General features: G+C 41.8%; 2 protein-coding genes across 2 annotated transcripts in view; both read left to right on the top strand.

The window, feature by feature from the left end:
* LOC109702633 (sodium/glucose cotransporter 1-like) overlaps positions 1 to 13,533 on the top strand; it is an 88,316-nt gene extending 74,783 nt beyond the window's left edge. Inside the window, exons 11-14 of the mRNA XM_074060820.1 lie at positions 6,593 to 6,761; positions 9,019 to 9,234; positions 10,873 to 11,013; positions 13,348 to 13,533. Of these exons, the coding sequence (XP_073916921.1) occupies positions 6,593 to 6,761; positions 9,019 to 9,234; positions 10,873 to 11,013; positions 13,348 to 13,533 (712 nt within the window). The remainder of the gene's footprint in view (positions 1 to 6,592; positions 6,762 to 9,018; positions 9,235 to 10,872; positions 11,014 to 13,347) is intronic.
* Positions 13,534 to 17,756: 4,223 nt separating this feature from the next.
* LOC109700908 (calmodulin) lies at positions 17,757 to 19,091 on the top strand. The gene is given in 2 exon segments (XM_074060819.1): positions 17,757 to 18,266; positions 18,987 to 19,091. Coding segments are annotated over 2 exon segments (585 nt in total). The 5' UTR covers positions 17,757 to 17,786.
* The last annotated feature ends 449 nt before the right edge of the window (positions 19,092 to 19,540 follow it).

Here is a 19,540-nt window from a genome sequence, read left to right as displayed (position 1 = left end):
TTATAATTTCTCCTAACTAGCCTTCTAATATCTGTAGGATCTTAAGTAATGATCCCTCTTTCATTCTAGAGATTGGTGATTTTTTTCCACTTGACCAAACTTGTCCGGAGGCATACAGATTTTAATGATCTTTCCAAAGAGCAAACATGTGTAGTTGTTGATTCCTTTGGTTTTGTCTGCTTTTTTTCCCACTATCATTTATATTTTTCCCTGTTACTTTGCATTTACCTTACTCTTCTTTTTTCTAGCTTCTTAAAGTAGAAATTCAGATCATTGGTCTAAAATGGCTTGTTTGGGGGGGAATATTAGGGTTTGAACTCAGGGCCTTGTACTTGTGAGGTATACATTCTATCCCTCTAATCATGCTCCCATCCCTTTTTACTTTGGTTATTTTTCAAATAGGTTCTCCCTTTTATGCCTATGCTGCAATGGACCACAATGCTCCTATTTATGCTTCCCACATAGATAACAAACATGTGCCACCTGGCCCGGCTTTTATTGGTTGATGTAGGGTCTCTTTTTTTTCTTTATTCATTTATTCATATGTGCATACATTGTTTGGGCCATTTCTCCCCCCTGCCCCCCACCCCATCCCTATCCCCTCCACCCCCTCTCACTTTCAGGCAGAACCTGTTCTGCCCTTTTCTCCAATGTTGTTGAAGAATAGCATGAGCAATAATAAGAAAGGCAAAAAGTTTTTTGCTAGTTGAGATAAGAATAGCTATACAGAGAGATTTGTAGAATTGCTTCCATGCACAAGTGTATTACAACCCAAATTGATTCATCTCGACCTGACCTCTTCACCACTTCCCAGTCACCTTCCCATATTGACCTTTGTTGTTTTAAGATTACTGTATTAGCTCCTCTGCAGTGGGGACATCAAACACTTCCAAGTTTTGGGTTTCCTACCTAACCCCATTCCTCCGGTGTGTGCTCTCCCCTTAGCATGTGACCCAAGTTCAACAACATAACTGCATTTGCCCTGGATCTGAAGTCCGCATATGAGGGAGAACATACAATTTTTGGTCTTCTGAGCCTGGCTAACCTCGCTCAGTATTATGTTCTCCAGTTTCATCCATTTATTTGCGAATGATAAGATTTCATTCTTCTTCATGGCTGAGTAAAATTCCATTGTGTATAAATACCGCACTTTCTTTTTTTTATTTTTATTTTTTATTATTCATATGTGCATACAATGCTTGGGACATTTCTGCCCCCTGCCCCCACCCCCTCCCTTACCACCCACTCCACCCCCTCCCTCTCCCCCCCACCCCCTCAATACCTGGCAGAAACTATTTTGCCCTTATCTCTAATTTTGTTGAAGAGAGAGTATAAGCAATAATAGGAAGGAACAAGGGTTTTCGCTAGTTGAGATAAGGATAACTATACAGGGAGTTGACTCACATTAATTTCCTGTGGGTGTGTGTTACCTTCTAGGTTAATTCTTTTTGATCTCACCTTTTCTCTAGTTCCTGGTCCCCTTTTCCTATTGGCCTCAGTTGCTTTTAAGGTATCTGCTTTAGTTTCTCTGCATTAAGGGCAATAAATGCTAGCTAATTTTTTAGGTGTCTTACCTATCCTCACCTCTCCCTTGTGTGCTGTCACTTTTATCTTGTGATCAAAGTTCAATCCCCTTGTTGTGTTTGCCCTTGATCTAATGTCCGCATATGAGGGAGAACATAATGATTTTTGGTCTTTTGGACCAGGCTAACCTCACTCAGAATGATGTTCTCCAAATCCATCCATTTACCAGCGAATGATGACATTTCGTTCTTCTTCATGGCTGCATAAAATTCCATTGTGTATAGATAACACATTTTCTTAATCCATTCGTCAGTAGTGGGGCATCTTGGCTGTTTCCATAACTTGGCTATTGTGAATAGTGCCGCAATAAACATGGATGTACAGGTGCCTCTGGAGTAACCTGTGTCACAGTCTTTTGGGTATACCCCCAAGAGTGGTTAAATACCACATTTTCTTAATCTATTCGTCATTAGTATGGCATCTTGGCTGTTTCCATAACTTGCCTATTGTGAATAGCACTGCAATAAACATGGGTGTGCAGGTACATCTGGAGTAACCTGAGTTGCATTCCTTTGGGTATATCCCTAGGAGTGGGATTGCTGGATTGTACAGCAGATTTACGTTTAATTTTTTAAGAAACCTCCATATTGTTTTCCAGAGTGGTTTCACTAGCTTGCATTCCCACCACCAGTGTACGAGGGTTCCTTTTTCCCCATGATGTAGGGTCTCTTGAAGATTTTGCCAGAGCTGGCCTTGAACTGCTACCTAGATACCCCACCTCCTGAGTATGTAGGATTATAGGTGTGAGCCACCAGACCTGGCTAAAAACTTTTATTTATTGGATGGAGCACAATGGTAGAACACTTACTTAGAATGCACAATTGTCTGGGTTCAATCTCCAGTATTGCAAAAAAGACAAACATTTTATCATATTATTTATTTATCATATTATTAAACATATTATCACTTAAAATTAGGAATATCTTTATAATGCCTGTTTTATCTGAGTCCCACAAATTTCAATGTGTTATGTTTTCATTTTCATTCTGTTCAAAATATTTTCTAATTTTCTTGTGATTTTTTCCTTTATTTGTGGATAATTAGCAGTGTGCTGTGTGACTACAGTATTTGGTGCTTTCCTAACTCTCTAACTGTTACTGATTTCTAATTTTAGGGGGGTGGTACTGGGGTTTGAACTCAGGGCCTTATGCTAGCACTCTTCTAGTTGAGCTATGCCTTTATTATTTTTATGTAGCTATTTCTCAGATAGGGTCTCACATTTTTTCCATTGCTGCCTCAGACTACAATCCTCCTTCCTATGTTTCCTCATAGCTGGGATTACAGGTATTTGTTACCAACTGCCCAGGTTGTTGACTGAGATGGGATCTCACTAATGTTTTGCCCAGGCTGGCCTCAAACTGTAATCCTCCTGATCTTTGCCTCGGAGTAGCTAGGATCACAGGCACAAGCCACAACACCCTGCTCTGGATGCCTGGCTTATATGCACTATGATCCAAGAAATATATGAAAAATTTCAGTCTTTTAAAAATGTATTGATAGTTTTGTATTATTATAGAATTTTTCTCTAGTTCTATTTCTAGATATGTCTGGCTCTATACAAATGTATATACAAACATTCAGTATCTTCTTACTGAGTGAAGACACTAAAATCTTCATTTATGATTAAGTAGTTGTCTGTATGTCCTCTATGTAGTTCCGGGGGGCTTGCCTCATATTGAAGTTATGATATTAGGTGCTTATGCATTTGGCTTCTTGATGAATTACCCTTTCATCATTATGAGTTGTCTCTTTTAGCTCTGATAATACTCCTTGTGTTGAGGGTTATTTCATTATTAAGGTAGAATACAACAGCATTCTTGTGATTAGAAACATCTTTTACTTTTAAGCTGTAGGCATGTTTAAAGTGAATACCTTATAGAACACATATTGTTGGATCTTGACTTTTTAAAACTAGTTTGACAATCTCTACCTTTTAATTTGTGTTTAGTCTGTATGCATTGAGTATAATTGCTAATATGGCTAGAATGGTTTTTAATATTCCATTTTAATTCTTTTTGATTACTGTGGGGATTCCAATATGCATTCTTAACCTCCCATTTTCTACTTAGATTAAATATTGTGCCATTTTGTGTAAGATATAAGTATGTAACAATATACACCATTTTCCCCTTCCTTTGTTAGGTTGTTGTTCCTGTAATATATTTTATATCAACATATGTTATGAAACCCACAATACAGTAATAATATCAGTTTCTTTAATTTAAACAGTTTCCTTTTAAATAAATTAAGGTTAGAAAAATACATAGCATTTTACATTTACTCTTTTATGTTCAAATTTCCTTCTGTATCATTCCCTTTCAACCTGAAAATTTTCCTTCAACATGCTTCATTATGCAGGTCTGCTGGTGGCATATTCTCAGAAATTTTATCAGATAAACTTGTGTTTCACCTCCTTTTTGAGAGATATTTTCACTAGATATAGAAGTCAAGTGTGACATTGTTATTCTTTAGCCACTTCCCTCTTGCTCCTGATAAGAAGTTAGTCATAACTAATATTGATGCTCTCTATATGTAACATACCTTTTTCCCCATGGTTTTCAATTGTTTTCACTTCATTTTTTGGCTTTTCAACAGTTTTATTGTGGTGTGTGTGCAGGGTGTGTGTGTGTGTGTGTGTGTGTGTGTGTGTGTGTGTGTGTGTGTCTATATATGTCACTGTTTGTCCTGCTTAGGTTTTGTCATTCAGGTGAGTTGTTTCAGTTTTGCTCTTATTCTTAGGGCAGATTCTTCACTGGGATAACATCTCTATTCATAAGGTGTGTCCTTGTGGAATTTCAGTGAAAAGCCTGAGTACTTACAGAACTTGATGGCATTTCAGATCTAATTTCTGTCTCCCTACTGTAAACACCAGCTGAAGCCTTTGCTCAATTCTTTCTGCCTTCCATCAGCTGCTTGTTGGTGGACTCCATAGAGATTCTCCTAGATATGCACAGTTCAGAGGTCAGCCAGGAATTCAAGGGAGTTATATATGCAGATTTGTTCCCCTGATCTGTGACTCCCTCTTTTCTGGAATTACTCCCCTAAATTTCCAGCTGCTCTGAATCTCCAGCCTCCTTTATCTTTTACCACCTCAACTCCATAAGAGTGGGGGGCTCTCTGTTTACTGTTGGCCAGCCCACGTGGGAACGCTAGGATGAGTCCCCAGGAGAAAATCTGTGTAAATATCGATCTCACCTAGTGCAGTTCATTGTTTCCCAGGATTGGATCCCCTCCTATGGCTCTGCAGTGACTCCAAGTTGTTTCTATATATAGCTCAGAGTTTATCATTGTCACCTATGGAAAGGTTAGTCAGTGCCAGCTATTTCATCACGAATGCAACTGAATTTGCTCCTTTCCTTCTTCTGTCTCTATCATTGTACCAGTCCTTTCTAGCCTACATTCACTCTCCCAAAAATTACAAATTTTCATGTTATATTGATATATGGTTAAAATTTATCAATCTTTGGGATGACACCTGAGGTACTATAATTTCGTAAAGAGCTCCACATTAAAAATCATTTATTTAGGGGCAAGCACAGTGGTTCACACCTGTAATCACAGCTAGTCAGTAGGTATAGATAAGAGGCCAATCCAGGTCAAAAATCCTATCTAAAAATAACTAAAATATCAAGAGAACTGGAGTATGGCTCAAGTGGTATAGCACACACCTACCAAGCACAATACTGCAAACCCCAATACTGAGATAACAATCACTTATTTAGAAAAAGCAATGAACATGTATAGCCTCTACCCAAATTCCCATTTGAATATCTCAAAGGAAAAGCTTTCAGTCATTCACTACTGAGTGTGATGTTGTTTGTGGGGTTTTCATAAATGCCCTTTATCATGTGAAGGTGGTTTCCTTGTACTCCCAGTGTTCTGAGGGTTTTTTCCCTTGTGTAAAATGTATTTGGTTTTATTAAATGCCTTGTTATGTCAGTTAGGATATTGCTGTTTTTTCCTTCTCTCAATGTCTTAATTTTGTGTGTTCCATCTATAGATTTTTATTTCATTTTTTAACTTTTTATTAGTATATAATAATTGTACAGGGAGTTTCATTGTGACATTTCCATATAAGCATATAATACATACCAGTTTGCTTTATCCCTTCTATTATTCTCCCTCTTCCCCCTACCTCTTTTTAAAATGACTTCAACAGGTTTCAGTATTACATATTTATACATGTGTAGAAAATACAGCAACCATATTCACCCTCCTTTACCCTTTTCCTTTGCCCTCTCCCTCATACTAGTACCACCCCTTAATATCACCTATTTTACATCACCTATTTTACATTCCTGTCCTTCATTGTTTAAGTGTCTGCTTATTGTTCAGTGGGTTTTTGCCTTGTTATTTCACTTGTCAACACATGTATTTTAATCAGTCTAACCCTCTCCATTGATAGATTTTTAAATGTTGAACCACTAGGAATACTGGGATGAATCTGACTTACATATGTTGCATAAAATAAGTTTCCAAATTTAACTTGTATAAACATTTAAAATCATGAGCCTTAGTAATCTGTCTGAAATTTTTAGAAATGTGTCACTCCTCAAGAAATTAATATTTGGCATGTGTTATATATTTTAAGGCTGACATTCATACAGATTGGTTAAACATGAGCTCCAGATATGTCCATTATCCAGTAACAGGTAAACAGACAGTATTATTTGTTCAGAGTTTGAAAGGTTCTTATCTACAGCCCTATAACACCTATTTGTGTTTAAGAGTTTGGCTGTCTCCTCTGTTTCAACATTTATGAATGGGCACCTGAATTCAAACTAAGTAAGGGTGGTTGTGTAGCTCAACGATGGAGCACTTGCCAAGCATGCATGAGGTCCTAAGTTCCATCCTAAGCACTGCAAAATAATAATAATAATAGTAGTAATAATGATAATATGAATATAAATATAAATAAATAAATGAAGGAAAATGGAATTAATAATTCATGGTGTTTATATATTTTATTGACAGAAAAAACTCATCAAATTTTTGCTTTAATTTATAGGTTTTTTACTATAATCTTACTTGTTGCCACCATTACCTGGATCCCTATATTAGAAACAGCTCACAGTGAAAAACTGTTTGAACACATGCAGATAGTCAGGAGTTTCCTGGCACCACCCATTACTGCCCTCTTTCTGCTTGCCGTGTTTTGCAAGAGAGTCAATGAACAGGTGGGTGTTGCATGGAACAGTATGAGTGATTGCCTTCACAATGGGGATCTTTTGTGCCTGGAAGGTTCACTCCAAGACATCATTTGCTTTCTGAGAGATGATGGCCTCCTGGGAAATTTTGGTTCAAGCTTGCTCTTGTGCATTGGAAGGACAAGGAGATTTCTCATTTGTTTTCCTCCCTTTCTGATGTAATTCCATGCTAGGCTGATCACCATAAGATTGTAGAGGTGATGATACAAAACCGAATGATTGTCCCTCTCACATACCTGGCTATAAGAAACTATTCCTCTGTTGCCTCTATACATAAATGTGTTGTCCTCAGAGATCTTACACTTGTAGGAGCATTACAGTGGTGGGATCCCTTCCACCTTCTTTGCACAGAGGAAGTAATGATTTGGATTTAAGTCACACTTAACACCAAATAAAGATCTAAATGAATGGGTTGATCTTTTTCATCAATAAGACTTTGAAGGTACAATTTGCCTTAATATTTTACTTTTTATTGGTTTTTTTTTTGAGTCATGTCTTAAACCTTCTTGTTTCCCTAGATAACACTGGGCCTTGCACAAGTTGCTAAGCACAGTACCTGAGTTCCTTTGTAATCTTGCCCTGCCCACCTCCCAAGCCTTCCCCTCTTCATCCACAGACCCTATGTTCCAGCCACTCTAAACAACATGTAGTACTGATTGCTAAATTGTCCCCTGCCTTCTCTGGCTTCCCTGCCTTTTCATGGTTTATTTTCTTTGCCAGGAATATCTTTTTACTATTGTAACTACCCAGTGGTTTTTCCCAGGCTTATCTCAGTTGTTCAGTCCTATAGACCACCTACCAGCACTCCCTGTTCCCCCATGCCCACCAGGGCTCCATTTAGAAGCAAGAATGTGGGAGAACAATCCACTGCAGAGCTGCTTCTCTTTGCTCTCCTGGGAAGGGCATGGGTAAGAAGGGCAGGTAGTCAGGGGACTAGGATTATACCAAAGAAAGTAGTGCAACATGGTCAGACACTTTCCTGCTAGCCCAGATCAAAGATTGCAGTGATACTGTGTATACCCTCTTCAACCTAAAGCACTTCTTAAGGCCCTCTCTCCCACCCTGTCTTGGATGGCATATTCATCTGGCTTCTGACTGTCTCCTTCAGGAATTGGTTCCTATGGATCCTCTGCCTGGCTTTTGGTTTGGCTCTTAACCCATGATGCTTTCCCACATACTCTATCGATCTCTTCTCTGACACCAATCCCTTCCTGAATCAGCCTCCAGATACAACTCCCAAGCCAACCTAGTCCTCACTCTTATAGACTGTACAATCTGATTGGAGGAGACAGATTATACCCAATGAGCAGATAAAGATTTCTGATAGTGACACAGTGCTATGACTATCAGAAAGGATCATCAAGATCTCAAATAGAATATCTGCCTTGTAATGTGAAGCCCTGAGTTCAAACCCCAGTACCACCAAAAAGTGGGGGATCATTGAGATGCCATGGCAGACTAGTGGGGATAGGCAGACAAGAACATTAGCTAAGATGAGGGTAGAAGGCCTTTCATAAGGAAGTAACTTTTAATCTGAAACTTGAAGGTCATTCTAGAAATGCCAAGATCTGAGAGACCCAAGAAAAACAAAGGCAAGTCCCAATGGCTGAGTCAAGAGTAAAGTGGATAGGTTCAATATGCAGGAAGGTCATGATGTGGAGTGGAATGACCAAGTTGAGAGTAGCAGAGCCAGGCAAGGTCAACCATAGTACAGGGTTGAGGTTTGATTCTGATGGTGGGAGCTGAGAAATCTTTGGAGGGTCTAGACAGAGTCATGGCATTCACTTGTGCAGCCATTGGGAAACCATTCTGGCTTCTGTAGGCACAGGGACAATAGGCGACAAAGTAGAAACCCACCTGAATGAAAGAAGATGGCAGGGTGGGTTAGCATGGTGGCTGTGAAGATGGTGGCCTGGGGTTGGATTCTGTATATATTTTGGAGGTAGACACAACAGGATTTGCTGAAGGATTGAGATGCCTATTCATTATCTCACTTAAAAGTGTCTCCAAGTTTTCTTAAGTTCCGATTATCCTAAGAGACAGCACCACTATCTCAGGTCTGCATCTCTTCACTTGCTTACCCTTTCTTCTGCAAGAGATCACTGTCCTCATTAATACTAGTTGAGATTTGGAACCAAGCTTGTCAGGAAGTAAGGATGGTACTGGTTTATCTCATTATCCAACTTCCTCCCTACCATGTGTCTATTTTGTGCCCTTTCTTTGGCAGGGCGCTTTCTGGGGGGTGACTTTAGGGATTTCGATTGGCATCTTTCGACTGCTGGCTGAGTTTGCCGATGGAACCCGGACCTGTGAGGGGAATAGCAAGTGCCCTGAGATCATCTGTGGCCTGCACCATCTCTACTTCAGCATGATCCTCTTCCTTCTTAGTCTTCTCAGCATACTGGGGATCTCCTTAATTACAGACCCTATTCTGGATAAACATGTAAGTGCTGCAGTTAATATGCTCTGTTGTCAATCTCAAGGCCCCAGGGAGCAACAAATCAGCAAACCCAAGAATCAAGGCTGGATTCCTTCATTCTCTTTGGGAATGGGAGAACTGAGTTGGGTGGATCAGAAATAGTCAAGTAACACAGAAAGGACCCTGCTTTAAAAAACAACACTAAGGGCTGAGAGTGTAGCTAAGTGTTAGAGCACTTGTCTACCATATGCAAAGCCCTGGATTCTATCTTCACCACACAAAATAAATCAATTAATTAATTAATTAAAAGCTGTTCAATGATCTGCCAATTAGATATTCATTTGCATTGAGAATTTGACTCACAAAATGCAGTTTTTCCTTCATTCAATAACCTCAGTAGTAATTAATGTAAAGGGGCAATGCCAACTGCCATTCAGAAGGGGTGCAAGATCACGACAATCACAGAAGGCTTCAGGCTGTGCTTCACAGCCTTCTCCCAAGCCATTTCCTGCCTCCCAGAAGGCAGGTGTCAGTAACTCATTTTAGATATTTACTAGAAAACCTGGGCTTAGAGAATTTAAGTAACTCGTCAAAGGTAACAAAACTAGTAAGTGACAGGCCTTAGCTCTGACCTGGCTCCAAAGCTTTAGTTGGCTCTGCCATGTCACCTACTTTGGCACCTTAGCAGGGCAGGGAATTGCCTTTTCCAGAAAGTCAATCCAGTAATAAAGAGGTCTGGAGTTTGGAGAGAAGCTCGGAAGAAATGGGTACACAAGACCAAGAGCCTTTAGTCTGAGAGGCAGGGCTGGGTTTTGGAATAGAGTAGGTTGGGGGAAGTCCTCAACCAGTAACATAATAAACATCCCTCCTGTGTGTCATCCAGAAACCATGCCAGGTAGAGATTTGCCTTTACCTTCACCAAAGCAGCTGTAATAAATTGAGGTGCATCTATTCCAGGATAGACTTGGGTTTGGTAGAAATGTTTACTTAGTTGTGCTTCTGCTACCCTAGTCTCTCCTCTCTCCACAAAGCAACAATTGGCTGGGTTTTTGTTACTTCCCAAAGTTTCCATATAGGTTTTTAAAATAGGAAAGGAAAGGAATTGCCCCTCTTTAGCATCTGAAAATGCTATATTGGAATTGAACAGTTGACCTCTGTCGTCCCAGGGCCAAATCCCCTCCTGAGCACGGTCACTGCTCTCTGTGTCTCATGAAAAGCTTACAGGCTGAGAGCAGTTCTGGTCTGACATGTCCTGCTCATCTATATGACAGGGCTTCCCCGACACTGCTAAAAGAAGTAGACCTGGGGTTATGGTCACCTTCTCCCACCCTAAAGGATACAGGTTCCTGAACACCCAAATGAGAAGGAGCCCTGAGCTTATTGTCTATAACCCCTTACTTAAGGCTGAAAGATACTGAGGCACAGACAATAGGTTATGCCACTCTTTGTCAAGGTCGTATGATTATGTGGCATCTGAGCTAAAACCCAGAGTTTTCTGGTTCCTACAATTTCTCAACCTACCTTCCCTCTGTCTTCTGTTAAACTCTAACAATCAGGTTTCTTTTATGTCTATCAGGACCCTCATTCTAGACATAGGCCATGGTACCAAATGGCTGCATGACAGGGCCCTGTGGTGACATACCCTGTTTTCTCCATCCCCAGCTCCATAGGCTCTGCTGGAGTTTACGCAACAGTCAAAAGAAGAGGGTGGCTCTGGACCCAGAGATGCTTTGGAGAAAATTCCACAGCTCCCCAGTCCTACCAGGTGAGAAGAAAGAGCCACAGTCCTGGAAAAAGACCTTTGTGTAGAAGAGTCTGTGGTGGTGTGTGGCCAGGGCCACATGCTCAAAATACTCTTTCAAGCAGGTGCCCCAGTTTTCCTTTTCCCTAAGATGTTTCCTGGGGCAGTCAGGGCATGTGGAGGCCATGAGGCCATAGACATTCATGGAAAGCAGGTAGGGGGAGAAACAGCAGGTGTTCTTGGTAACCCTGGATGTTAGGAAGGGGAGGGAAGAAGAGAACTGGTTGGACCAAAGCAGTGGGCACTTGAATTATGAAGAGGAGCTTATACAGGAGCAGGGAATCAGAAGGTGAATCTAGTGTCCTAGAAGGACTTCAGGAGACAGAATAATCTACTCAAAGAAATGCTGATAGGTAAGGAAAGTCAAGAGTTGAGTACAGGTCCTTGAACAGACACCATTTTGTATCTCCAGCAAGGAAATCAGGTGGCGAAATGCCAGGCAGAGAGTGGTTTACAGCTCAGGTATTCAAAACCAGAGTCTTCCAGAAGGGAACAGGAGATGGGTCTCTCCAGCAGGGGTACAAGGGTAAGGAGGGAGGGAGCAGCCCTACCTAAGAAGGCTTCTTGGAAACAGGTCCAAGAAAGAAGGGAGAGAGTGTTGTGGGGAGTGGTTGAAAGGGCTGGGGCTTTTAGAGGGCTAGAGAGAGGTTTTCAGAAGACAAGGTCAGAAAAGAAGTGTTTAGGGTTATGGGGGGTGGGCAGGGAATGGGGTAAGAACGTAATGAGATTAGTCCAGAGTGGTAAAGAGGCACTGAGCTTTGGGGAAGGAAAGAGAGGGGGAAAAGATCTGGCTAGGGAGAAGGTGGGGGTCTTAGGGTCTCCTCTATACTCTTTCCAGGAAAGCTCAGAGGCCAGAGAGGCTGGGGGGGTTGCTCCTGAAACATACAGAAGATATGCAGCTGGCCAGGATGGATGGCCCATGGACGTCTGTGGGGCAGGGAGCAGCCTGTCCTGCCTGTCCTGTGCTCTGGAAGGATATGAGACTCCAGACTCCCTCCAACATCTGCTGATGTCTTTTCTTCTCTAAGAGGATGTAAACTGGCCACCTACAATGTGCCAAGTGGCACCAAAATTAGAGAGATTCTATGGCACTTAGAAATAAGTTAGTCAGTGATAGAGCTGGATTTGAACCCTGTCCCATGGGAAAGTGTAAGCTCTTGGCCTCTGGACTAGTCAGCTGCCCCTCATACAGCCTTGGCTCTTGGGAGTGATGGTTGTGCCTTTGGGCTGTGCTTTAATGACTAGTTGTCTTTTCCACGCTGGCTTCAACACCTCTCCCAGCAGTCCCTGAGGTCCTGGAACCTGTATGGTTCCATATTATTATGATAGTATGGGCATTTGAGAACAGAAGCCAAAGTTTGGTTAGTGATCAGGACTTCTTTGTCCCATCAGATATCTGTGTCACTGACTTTGGAGTCCTCTGACTACAGACACCCTTCTCCTTGTAACATTGCTGGATGATAGGTTCCATCATTCCTGCTGCTTCCTCAGACTTGGCTGCAGGGACAAGAGTCCAGATAACACTGGCTCAGAGGTTGTTCAATTGGGTGAGACAAAGGACATCACATAAGGGAACCTTTCTCAGGAGTGGCTCTGAGGTTACATTCCAGGCAGTGGCTGGGCCTATTCTGGTGTGTTGAAGCTGACCATGGTGCTGAACTAAGCCTGCGCAGGCCCCGTGGGGCAGGCCAGTGTCAGTAGCACAGATACTGGAATAACATCCAAGCCCCACAGTTAAGTATTTTCATTTGTTTGCCCTAGAGAAATGAATGGCAGTCTTCTGTAATTCCTGGACTTCCTTTCTAGACAGGAAGTCCCTCCAGGGCCCAGGCATCTACAGATGCCCTGTTGGGCCAAGCAGAAAGACTTGAGGTACCTGGAGAAGACACTCCTAGAAGCTGCCAGAGAGCAACATCTGTTTCCAGGGCTCACAATGCATCCTTTGTCCTACATAAATAGTGACTCAGGGAGATGTGTACATCAAGGAACAGTCAACACCTGCCCTACACTCACAGAGTTAGGAAGGGCACTGCTGCAACACAATGTGGGGCTCCTATAACATTCATCTGGGCTGCACAGTTGAGGGGATCTTCTGCATTTCTCTGACAATGGTTGTAGGCATTCCATTTCCAGGTTGAAGATGTTCATTCATATTGGGAGCAAGTCTATCAGACTCCATACTTGACTTGCTGCTGAGTCAGAACTCCACACCTACTTCATCCTTCTCTGGAGGGCTGTGTGTATTCTGACCGTTGCCTGTTCTCTTTGTTCCAGAAAGGTTCAGGAAGGGCCACTCCTGCCTCTGGAATACGTTGGACCTCTTTTGTGGCCTACAGTCATTACCAGAACCCAAGTCAGCCCCAGGAAAGGTCACTGAGAAGAACATGAAGGCAACTGAGAAGACAAGAGATACAGAGTGGGGTGACGACACACTAGAGAAGCCCTTCTGGAGGAGAGTGGTCAATGTCGGTGGGATCATCTTGTTCGTGCTCTTAGTTGTCGGCCACATCTACTATGCCTGAATCATGTCAGGCTTGTGAGAAGTGTCCTGGATGAGCAGGACTCCTGCCTTTCTCAGACCCCCTTATATGAAGGAGATGCAGTGTTTCCTCCTGGGATACCCAAGGATATGGGGCCAAAGATTGCCCTAATTAAACCCTCCCTTGATGTCATGCACCAAGCACTACCAGTTGCAGGGCATGCATACTATACAGGGGACAGAGCAAAGTCCATTCACGATTACAGAGACTATACAAATGAGAACATCTATTCCTGTCTGAAATGAGTCATATTCTCCAAATAGTTCTACTGCATAACCACTGACTTTCACTTTAATTTTGGCTTTTTATCACTACATATTTTGGGGAGGTTTTGCTTGTGTTTACTTGTCATCATTTCTTTCCTATATCCACCTCTGTTGCTTTGTCATCTCATCTTCTCACTATTGAAAGTGTGACTCTGCAGGCAAAGATGCTTTATTGAGTAAGCCCCACCCAGCCCCTGCAGGGGTTCTTGCCTGCAGGTGCTATACCAAATTCTGAGGACCGCAGTAGGGAATGGAGCAACAGCTGCCTCGAGGATGGAAATTTTGGCTCCTTCATGGACCAGAGTGGGACTGAGGCACTCAGTCTGCTCTAATGGAATTGGCCTCCCCACAACTCACCATGGATGGGCTTCTGCTGTTCTGCATCCCTGGAGGGCTACCCTCCATGCAAGCTCTTTCCAGTCACACTCCCAATCTGACTCCAGTTAGTGGGAGTGCAACACATGGGTTAGATTCCTGTCAGCTAGCAAATATAGTCCACTGCTCAACTGTGTTTCTATAGGAAGTCCCCAAACCTCTTCCTTCTTGAACCAAAATAAATAATTTGTGTCTTTAGGAAAAGTTTCAGTTGCCTTGGAGTGATTTGGGGGAGGCCCACTCAGCATCATGAAAACCACACTGTAAAGACACATATATAGCCAGTCCCTCATCCCTTCTTCACTCCTTCAGCTAACAGTTCTGAGTGCCCACTGTGTGTTCCCCATTGTGTTGTGCTACAAGAATGTATCCATGAACAAAGTACAGGGGAACTGTTATCAGATCTTATGGTCTAAGGAGGCAAACCAACAATTAACCATTAGTGACAATAGCCTGCATTTCATGTGGCCTGCTGCTTTCATGCCCAAGGTAAGTGCCTTATCACATCCAAGCCACAGAACCATATTGCAAAAGGACTAGAATTAACCACATTTCACAGAGGACAATGAGGCTATGCAAGGGAACCTAGCAACCCAGGGGATAGATAGAAGTCCACAGGCTGACCCACCACAAAGTGCATGTACTGCAGAAATGCCCATCAGGGAGTCCCACCAAGATTCAAAGTCAGCAAAAGTGGAGATCTGTTAGTTGGATAACAGAAGGGGTGACATGTAGGAATATTTGGGGTCAGAGTGCAAGTTATATCTGAGGATGCTGAGATATGGCATGTGTGTGGAAGAGAGTGGGACGTAGAGAGAGGCCTGACCTGTATGCCTGTACACTTTGAAATCTTAAATTTCTGAGAGCTTAGGCAGGGAAGTGATAGAATAAGATTTGCTGGATGTTGCTGAGGAGATGAAAGGGAGTCAGGAACATCTCAGGGGAGACTGGGAGACAGGCGAAGAGAAGACTTCTGGATGGGGAGGTTAAGGGACTGTGTGGCTTGAGCACATGAATGAAGGCTGCATGAATTCTGGAGATGGGTTACACTGGAGATAGAACAGGCAGAGGGAACAGCATTAAGTCTATGACCCAGGAATATGGAATGCTTCCATTTATATAGGTTTTTAATGTCTTTCAATAATGTTTGGTTTTCAGCATACAGACTGTATTTCTTTCGTTAAATTTACTCCTAAATGTTTCAGTCTATTGAGATTATTGTTAACTTTTCTTAAATTATTTTTTTTCTGATTAGAAACACACCTGCCTTTTTCTCTACTCTCACACCCCCCTAAACAAGCTGTAGTACAGGGAAGAAAATAAACCCCTCTGGTGTTGCCCTGAGAGACAAGCTTATCTTAAAGAAAAACACTTATCTTGAGAAAGGCATTTGGTACAATTACCCCTTTGATTACAGGAATTCTTGTAGGAATAGAAACAGATATCTGTCACAATGATGCAGATTTAATTAAATTGACCAAGGCCCAATGTCTCCAAGCCAAGCTGATATTAGCAAGACATTGTAACAGCAAAAGTAATTAAATAAACCAAGTGCCCAGAACAAAGTAAAGCACCTATCTGGAGGAATATTTTAAGTTTATATATCCCTGATATTAGAACAATTCATTGTGGTGTTTTTCTCAGTGCCCACACTCTGCCTTGGAGTGTGTTCATTTTGCTTGTTGAATAAAACTGCTAGCCTCTTACCTGTTGTCTCATCCTAAAATTCTTTCCTATGTGTCAGACAGGTACCTACATGGCCAAATAGATGTCCTCTCCCACTTGGGGACTTCCTTGGACCTTCACCAACCCCTGAAGAATGTTCACTGCTAGTGTATAAGAATACAATGAATTTTCATATTGATCTTGTAACCTGTAATATTGCTGAACTTGTTAGTTCTAATAGTTATTAAGTCCATGATTTTCCTTGTATATAATCATGCAATCTGTGAATAAAAATAATTTACTTCTTTCTTTCCAATCTGGTTCCTCTTTATTTCTTTTCTTTCCTAATTACCCTAATTAGAACTTCCCAGTACAATAGAGGTAGCAAAAGCAGTAAGGGTAAGCAGTCAGTTTTTCACCATTATTATGTCAGCTATGAGATTTTGCATATGTTGAAGTTTCCCTCTATTCCAGTTTGCTAACAGTTTATTTTTGTTTTTACTCATGAGTGGGTGTTGGATTTTTTAGAGCAATTTTTCTGAATTTGTCCTAATATCAATTATATTAATTTTTTTTTTTGCAGTACTGGGGCTTGAACTCAGGGCCCTCACCTTGAGCCACTCCACCAGCCCCATTTTTGTGAAGGGTTTTTCAGGATAGGGTCTTGCAGGACTATTTGCCCAGGCTGCCTTCACACCACAATCATCCTGATCTCTGCCTCCTGAGTAGCTAGGATTACAGGCATGAGCAACCAGCGCCTGGTTGCTAACAGCTTATTTTTGTTTTTAATCATGAATGGGTATTTGGATTTTGCAGAGCACTTTTTCTAAATTTTGTCCTTCCAATATCAATTACATTAGCTTTTTATGTAAATCAATCTTTCGTTCCTGGGACATTTATTTATTTATTTTTTTTAAGTTAATGGTCTTTTTATTGGAAAAAAAAAAGACTAGCATTTACAACTTGGAATGGATGTAAATTATAATTTCTTGAACAGCAATGTTGATGGTTGTGCTGAAGTCCACAGCCACAGCCTACTCTGCTGGCTCCAAGTCTGGTTCAGAAGATTTTAAAAACAGAGAGTCCAAAGATGCTCCCTTGGTAAAGATTTCTTATTAAAAATTTGTGTGATTGGTGACAGCCTGACACCCATTTCACTCTAGTACAATGCAGACAATGCTAACAACCAAGATACTTGGATATGCCACCAGGGTGTGTCATTGTCACCATGGGTCGGAGCACATGGGGTGAAGTACAAGAGGACCATCCCTACTACTGGGGCTACATCTCAAGTTTATCCTTCACCCATTTTCTGCACATCATCCTGAGGTAAACCAATTTTAAATGTATTTGTTTTCAGTATACCAGCTATGACAATTTATACTAACAAACTGAACTAGAACCCATCTGAATAGGTTTTGATGTTTTTTCATTTTTTGGTTTTAATACAAATGCCTGACTGTGCTCAATCGTCAAGCTGCATGCATGAAAAACTGGCCAGCCCAAACAGTGTATTAATCATTAGCAAATGGAACTTTAAGGAGTCCACTAAGTGCTTCCTTATCATTAAGGTAGTACAAGTATTTATATTGTAAAACTGATGTGTAGCTTGATCTTTAGGGGACAGGACCACCAACCAATACATGCAGATTTTGTGTGTGTGGACAGAAGGTACTTTTGACATTCAGTTTTGCTATATAGAAACAGAATGAATAAATGAACTTTTTCCTTTTTTTTTTTTTTTTTTTTTTGCAAGAGGTAAGTAAAAGATTCAATTTGATTCTTCTAGAGGGGGAAAAAGTTGAAAGTAGGTCTTCATTTTGCAGTCATCATCTGTACGAATTCTTCATAGTTGACTTGTCCATCTCCATCAATATCTGCTTCTCTGATCATTTCATTCCCACTCCTCTTCGTCCCTTCGCTCGCACCATGGCTGATCAACTGACTGAGGAACAGATTGCTGAATTCAAGGAAGCTTTCTCCCTATTCGATAAAGATGGTGATGGCACCATCACAACAAAGGAACTTGGGACTGTCATGAGGTCACTGGGTCAAAACCCAACAGAAGCAGAGTTGCAGGATATGATCAATGAAGTGGATGCTGACGGTAACGGCACCATTGACTTTCCAGAATTTTTGACTATGATGGCTAGAAAAATGAAAGATAGTGAAGAAGAAATCCGTGAGGCATTCTGAGTCTTTGACAAGGATGGAAATGGTTACATCAGTGCAGCAGAGCTACGTCACGTCATGACAAACTTAGGAGAAAAACTAACAGATGAAGAAGTAGATGAAATGATCAGAGAAGCAGATATTGATGGAGATGGACAAGTCAACTATGAAGAATTCGTACAGATGATGACTCCTGGGACATTTAAATTCCAGTTGATCCTGGTACATAACACTTATGTATGTTGCTAGATTTGGTTTGCTAATATTTTGTTGAGTTTTTGTGTATTTGTGCAATCATAAAGAATTCTGGTCTATTGTTTCTTGTAATTTCTTTATATGCTTGACTTACCAGGATGTTATTACCATCACAATGAATTGGGAATTGCTTCTTCCTCTTCTATTTCCAAAGCCATTTGTGAAACACTGGTGTTAAGTCTTGTCTGGAGACACTTAAGAACAGATATTCTACTGAATATTAGGAACCAGAACTCAAAAGACAGACAGGGACTGGAGAACAAGATTTAAAGGCAGAGGGCAAGCCAGATAAGAAGAGGAGCTGGTAAAGGAGGCCCATCCCTAAGCAGATAAGATTGTGTGGGAAAAATGGGAAAGCAAAGGCCTAGACCAGAAGTGTGAGAAGCATCAACGCCATTAGCCATATAGCAAAAAAGGGTTGCACAATGGAGATAAAAAGGGTATTGGTGGCATGGAGGTTGGCAACATTGGCTGGACCCTGGGCAGGAATGGAGTCAGATTGATGTAGGTTGAGGTAGGATTGGGACACAAACAGTATAGCCCCTGTTTTCCTGAAAAAGTTTTCCTCTTAGAGTGGGCCTTTTTTGAAAATGGCCCCAGCTGGGTGCAACAGCCAGTCTATTTCAGAACAAGAGGAGTAGCCAAAGGGGTCCTTTCCCAACTATCAGGCCCTATTCACTGACCAATTGCTTACCTGTCCAGGCAGCTGGATCTCACTGTCGGGCTGGCAGCCGTGCCTCCAAGCTCTTGCAGCAGCAGCCACCCTCACCAGGGAGGCTCTTAAGCTATCCCAACTACAACCAATAACTGTATATTCCCCACACAGACTCGCTGACCTCCTCACCCATTCCTCTCTCTCTCTCTCATTGGAGCTTCCCGCCTACAGACATTTCACCTCCTATTCATCGACAATCCTGATATAACTCTCACTACTTGCTCCCCACTCAACCCCGCTACACTGCTCCCCACCAATAGCCTCTCACCCAACCCATTCCTGTCCTGAAACAGTGGAGAGTCTCATGACCCCCAGGCAGGATCTTACCGACTCTCCTTTACCTTCTCCTGACCTCACTATGTTTGTTGACGGGAGCTCCATCCTGGATGACCAGGGAGGCTGCTGAGCCGCCTATGCCAGTCACCATCGACCCTCCTCGGGTACTGACAGCAACTTGCCTCCCCCTGGGAAAAACATCTCAAAAGGCTGAACTCACGGCTTTAACCCAGGTGCTCACCATTGCCAAAGATAAAACTGCTAA

The sequence above is a fragment of the Castor canadensis genome, chromosome 18 (assembly GCF_047511655.1).
Source record: "Castor canadensis chromosome 18, mCasCan1.hap1v2, whole genome shotgun sequence".
Classification (NCBI taxonomy): domain Eukaryota; kingdom Metazoa; phylum Chordata; class Mammalia; order Rodentia; family Castoridae; genus Castor; species Castor canadensis.
The sequence above is the reverse complement of the archived record's forward strand: the minus strand, read 5'-3'. Positions and strand labels throughout refer to the sequence as shown.